The following is a 5925-nucleotide window of genomic DNA, read 5'->3' on the forward strand; positions in this document are numbered from 1 at the left end:
GGGGAGCGAGAGAGAGCACAGGGAGCAGCAGGCCTGGGGAGCAGAGAGAGAGCACAGGGAGCAGCAGGCCTGGGGAGCAGAGAGAGAGCACAGGGAGCAGCAGGCCTGTGGAGCAGAGAGAGAGCACAGGGAGCAGCAGGCCTGTGGAGCAGAGAGAGAGCACAGGGAGCAGCAGGCCTGGGGAGCAGAGAGAGAGCACAGGGAGCAGCAGGCCTGGGGAGCAGAGAGAGAGCACAGGGAGCAGCAGGCCTGGGGAGCAGAGAGAGAGCACAGGGAGCAGCAAGCCTGGGGAGCAGAGAGAGAGCACAGGGAGCAGCAGGCCTGGGGAGCAGAGAGAGAGCACAGGGAGCAGCAGGCCTGTGCAGCAGAGAGAGCACAGGGAGCAGCAGGCCTGGGGAGCAGAGAGAGAGCACAGGGAGCAGTACACTTGTGGAGCAGAGAGAGAGCACAGGGAGCAGCAGGCCTGGGGAGCGGAGAGAACACAGGGAGCAGCAGGCCTGGGGAGCACAGGGAGCAGCAGGCCTGGGGAGCAGAGAGAGAGCACAGGGAGCAGCAGGCCTGGGGAGCAGAGAGAGAGCACAGGGAGACGCTGGCCTGGGGAGCAGAGAGAGAGCACAGGGAGCAGCAGGCCTGGGGAGCAGAGAGAGAGCACAGGGAGCAGCAGGCCTGGGGAGCACAGGGAGCAGCAGGCCTGGGGAGCAGAGAGAGAGCACAGGGAGCAGCAGGCCTGGGGAGCAGAGAGAGCGCAGGGAGCAGCAGGCCTGGGGAGCAGAGAGAGCACAGGGAGCAGCAGGCCTGGGGAGCAGAGAGAGAGCACAGGGAGCAGCAGGCCTGTGCAGCAGAGAGAGCACAGGGAGCAGCAGGCCTGTGCAGCAGAGAGTGCACAGGGAGCAGCAGGCCTGGGGAGCAGAGGGAGCAGCAGGCCTGGGGAGCAGAGGGAGCACAGGGAGCAGCAGGCCTGGGGAGCAGAGGGAGCACAGGGAGCAGCAGGCCTGGGGAGCACAGAGGGCAGAGGGAGCAGCAGGCCTGGGGAGCAGAGAGAGAGCACAGGGAGCAGCAGGCCTGGGGAGCAGAGAGAGAGCACAGGGAGCAGCAGGCTTGGGGAGCAGAGGGAGCACAGGGAGCAGCAGGCCTGGGGAGCAGAGAGAGAGCACAGGGAGCAGCAGGCCTGGGGAGCAGAAAGAGAGCACAGGGAGCAGCAGGCTTGGGGAGCACAGGGAGCAGCAGGCCTGGGGAGCAGAGAGGGCAGAGGGAGCGGCAGCATCCCTATATAGATAGGGGCCTGGAACTCAATACGACCAAAACCAAGCTAATGACTTCCAAGCTCCATAAAACTTTAAAAAGGGCCTAGAATTTGGGGGGGGGGGGGGGGTTAGGAGGGAGACACTATTAAAAACTGTTCACAGCTTCACGTATCTGGGCATCATTTTTAGCTGTGACATGTCTTGGCAAAAGTGGATTTAAAACTCAAGCAAGTACCAGTTCAAAAGAGTTTAAAGCCTCCTACACTAAACCTACGAGGCCGGCTCTCCATCCATGTGAGCCCAGGGTGTTGGGGTCAGTGTCCTGCGGGGCAGAGTTATGAGAACACGCAAACATAGAGGCACTATTTCTGAAAATAAAGTTTATCGTAAATTGGCATCTCTCCCTGCAGCCCTGCCAAGTATAACGCATCAGGCGTGAGACTAACGCATTTCAGTGTGGTGGTCAGCATCGCCGCACTGGAATGCGATGTCATGCATAATAGGCGTATCGCTCCTTCGCTGTCAAGCCTTTCTAGAGCTGGTGATTATGCACCCTTGTAATGCTAAACTAAAGCTGGAGGGGCTCCCAGCAGGCTTTGGGGGCTCCGACAGCTCTTGCTAAGCTGCTACAATGTAACAATTGGACCCCGCTAGCACCCCTCCGGTACCACTTTTTTCAGACCTGTGAGCACGAAGCATATATATCAAAGCTCATTGTGCCGGTCATATTGGAGGCGTTTATGGTCCACTCCTGAACGTGCACACTCTACCCTCCAGGATGTAATTTCTGCCGGTCACTGTCAACATCCCCAGCCTCTTGCACATCAAAGAGCTTCTGCCCTTCTTCGGGCTCCTGGGCTCGTCTTTTGTGCTTGTACCACCTCCGCACATCCCCGCTAGCACTGGTTACCCCCCACTCGCACTTCCACGCAAGCACTGGTTAGCCCCCACTCGCACGTCCCCGCAAACACTGGTTAGCCCCCACTCGCACGTCCCCGCAAGCACTGGTTAGCCCCCACTAGCACTGGTTAGGCCCCACTCTCACGTCCCCGCAAGCACTGGTTAGCCCCCACTCGCACGTCCCCACAAACACTGGTTAGCCCCCACTCGCACGTCCCCACAAGCACTGGTTAGACCCCACTAGCACTGGTTAGCCCCCACTCTCACGTCCCCGCAAGCACTGGTTAGCCCCCACTCGCACGTCCCCGAAAGCACTGGTTATCCCCCACCACTCGCACGTCCCCACAAGCACTGGTTAGCCCCCACTCGCACGTCCCCACAAGCACTGGTTAGCCCCCACTCGCACATCCCCGCGAGCACTGGTTACCCCCCATTCACACGTCCCCACAAGCACTGGTTAGCCCCCACTCACACGTCCCCACAAGCACTGGTTAGCCCCCACTCACACGTCCCCACAAGCACTGGTTAGCCCCCACTAGCACTGGTTAGCCCCCACTCTCACGTCCCCGCAAGCACTGGTTTGCCCCCACTAGCACTGGTTAGGCCCCACTCTCACGTCCCCGCAAGCACTGGTTAGCCCCCACTCGCACGTCCCCACAAACACTGGTTAGCCCCCACTCGCACGTCCCCGCAAGCACTGGTTAGCCCCCACTCGCACGTCCCCGAAAGCACTGGTTAGGCCCCACTCTCACGTCCCCGCAAGCACTGGTTAGCCCCCACTCGCACGTCCCCACAAACACTGGTTAGCCCCCACTCGCACGTCCCCGCAAGCACTGGTTAGCCCCCACTAGCACTGGTTAGCCCCCACTCTCACATCCCCGCAAGCACTGGTTAGCCCCCACTCGCACGTCCCCACAAGCACTGGTTAGCCCCCACCCTCACGTCCCCGCAAGCACTGGTTAGCCCCCACTCACATCCCCGCAGTGGTTAACCCCCACTTACAAATCCCCACAAGTACTGGTTAGGCCCCACTAGCACTGGTAAGCCCTCACTCACACATCCGCACAAGCACTGGTTAGCCCCCACTTACACATCCCCACAAGCACTGGTTAGCCCCCACTCACATCCCCGCAGTGGTTAACCCCCACTTACACATCCCCACAAGCACTGGTTAGCCCCCACTCGCACGCGCTGACGCCAGCGTAGCCAGTTAGCCGCACTCTGCACTGAGTTGTAACAAACAACAGTGTCTCAAACAAGGGTATTATTTTACGTACAAGTACATGTGGCACAATTAATTGCAGTCGATTTAATCCAAAGGGGGAGAAAACGTGTCTCTGGTTTTCTTGTAGAGGTAAATTGTATTTCAATCGAAGAACATGTTGGACATATTAAACTTCATATGTACAAGCACATCGGGTGGAAGCATTGCGCTGCATTCAAGGACATGAACCTACAACATACTGTGCACAAGTGGTCGTGAAGTTTGGTGACGGCGCACGTGACGTGAAGTTTGGTGACGGCGCACGTGACGTGGTATAAACAGCGATAGTGGTGGCTGCAACAAAAGACAATTTGAATTTAAAAAAACCCTTTGACATGTTTGGGATACCAAAGCAATTAATGGTGCATGAGGACATAAGTGAGTAGGGTACCGTTAATGGGGGCGCCACGAGTACCGCTGTGGCCGTCGACGGCGTTGCGGCATGCAGAGTTGTTAGACCATCTTCAGGACCAGGTTACGAATTATTTAAATGCAGTGTCGAGATTCAAGGACGGGCTCTGTCCAGGAAAACACAGTGGTGCACCTACAGAACTTAATCAGTAACAATCAAACGGGTCGCATGCAAAAACGGGTCGTACATCTGGCCCTGTGTGTGGCAAAAGGGAGAGGATGTAACCTAACGGCTAGAGCTGCCGACCTTGGAGCTGGGGAACAAGGTTCGAGTCACGGCGTTAGCACAGCTTCCCGTGATTCTGGGCAAATCACTTAATCTTCCTGCGCCTACCAAAAAGGAATGTGTCCTTGTGTAACGTAACTGGTGCTCATGTAAAGCGCTCCAATACCTTCGGGTCGAGTTGGCGCTATATAAATCTGCATTAAAAAAAAAAATGTCACGGACTGACACGGGCGAATGGCGTTCATCTCAACCCTGGCTCTGAAGTCACCGCAGTCAGAATTAGCACCCTACCTACCAAACATAAAAATAAATAAATGAACAGCACGTCTTTGTGAATGGGCAAGTGGCGTCTTGCCTGCAGAAGCAGGCATTCTTAGCACAGAGGCCAAGGAGTGAATGGGCATGGAGACTGAATTGCCGACTCCTCCAGTTTAGCAGACTGCCAGTGTAAGTACGCCCAGGAATGACTGACGGAGAGACGAATGATGGAATGGAATGAGGGGAGTCCCGCGCACTTCAGCAGGTAGTTTCGGGGAGATGAACCACGAGACACCTTCAGACATGCACCACCCAAGCCCCGCGCTAGCGAGTGGCGTCAACTTATAGCCCAGGGGCAGAATAGGATTGCAGACTGTCCAAACTAGTGCAGCCCGTCTCAGCAGAGGGTCCCTATAATGATTGGGAATGCAGGCCAATTAGTCCCATTTCAGCATACAGTGTTGTCAGAGAAGCCAAGGAATGGATGGGCATGCAGACTATGCTTTCTGCTGGCCTGTTCGCTTGGATTGTGGGACGGCGAGGCGCAGTGTGAGAGAACATGTCAAAAGGATGTTATGCCCCGACGTGCTTGGTTGAAAAGCTATAAGAGCGTTACACATTATCTGTGCGCTCTCCGTAGTTCGGGCCTCCCCTCCAGTTGGGTGGGCTCACCCTCTAAGACCCCTCAGTCTCACCCTGCCCTGGGCCCTCAAAGCTCAAGGACAGGCCCCAGGTGCCCAGTGGCTGCAGGATCCACTCCCAGCGCGCACTCGCATACCTTGTGCTCCTCGGCAGCCTCCTGGACGGTCACGACGGCGTGGCCCCGGTGCTCTATGGACCTGTCGCACACCACGCAGATGGGGGTCCGGTCCGTGGTGCAGAACATCAGCAGCCTCTCCCCGTGGGCCCGGCACAGGTGTGCGTCCGGCACCGGCAGGTCCCTCAGCCTCGCCACTATGTTCCCCAGCTGCCTGTTGGGCCGCAGCAGGCCCTCGGGGGCCACTGCCCTGCACTCGGGGCAGAGGAAGCTCTGCGGGGCCCCACTCCAGGACAGAGTGATGCAGGGGCGGCAGAAGTTGTGTCCACAGTCCAGGGCCACAGGGTCCTGGAAGAGGCCCAGGCAGACGGAGCAGGTGGCCTCTTCCTTCAGGGCCTGGAGCTGGCCTGCCGTCGCCATGGCCCCGGAAGTGAAGGAGTAAGTTTCGTTTCTTGGGCGTGGTGTGTATTTCCTCCTCCGAACACATCTGGATGGTGTCTGTGTGTCAAGGGTGAGAGCTGAGAGTGTCCCTGCCCCGCCTCAGCGCCGACCCCAGGGGCACCTAAAGGATGTGTGGGGCCCCAGGCACAGAGAGTGTCCCTGCCCCGACCCCAGGGGCACCTAAAGGATGTGTGGGGCCCCAGGCACAGAGAGTGTCCCTGCCCCGCCTCAGCCCCGACCTCAGGGACATCTAAAGGATGTGTGGGGCCCCAGCCACAGAGAGTGTCCCTGCCCCGCCTCAGCACCGACCCCAGGCACAGAGAATGTGGGGCCCCGCCTCAGCACCGACCTCAGGGACACCTAAAGGATGTGTGGGGCCCCAGCCACAGAGAGTGTCCCTGCCCCGCCTCAGCCCCGACCTCAG

At 58.5% G+C, this 5925-nt stretch overlaps 1 protein-coding gene across 2 annotated transcripts in view; it reads right to left on the minus strand.

Annotated features, from left to right (window-relative positions):
* The window catches only part of LOC146839266 (E3 ubiquitin-protein ligase TRIM11-like), a 342111-nt gene extending 336590 nt beyond the window's left edge, over positions 1-5521 (minus strand). Inside the window, exon 1 of one of the 2 annotated variants that reach the window (XM_085651307.1) lies at positions 5082-5521. In XM_085651307.1, coding sequence (XP_085507433.1) covers positions 5082-5480 — 399 coding nt within the window. In that variant the 5' untranslated portion in view covers positions 5481-5521. The remainder of the gene's footprint in view (positions 1-5081) is intronic. The other variant, XM_085651306.1, reaches the window with a different exon arrangement.
* Between the last annotated feature and the right edge of the window lie 404 nt (positions 5522-5925).

Source organism: Triturus cristatus, chromosome 4_1, assembly GCF_964204655.1.
Source record: "Triturus cristatus chromosome 4_1, aTriCri1.1, whole genome shotgun sequence".
Lineage (NCBI taxonomy): Eukaryota > Metazoa > Chordata > Amphibia > Caudata > Salamandridae > Triturus > Triturus cristatus.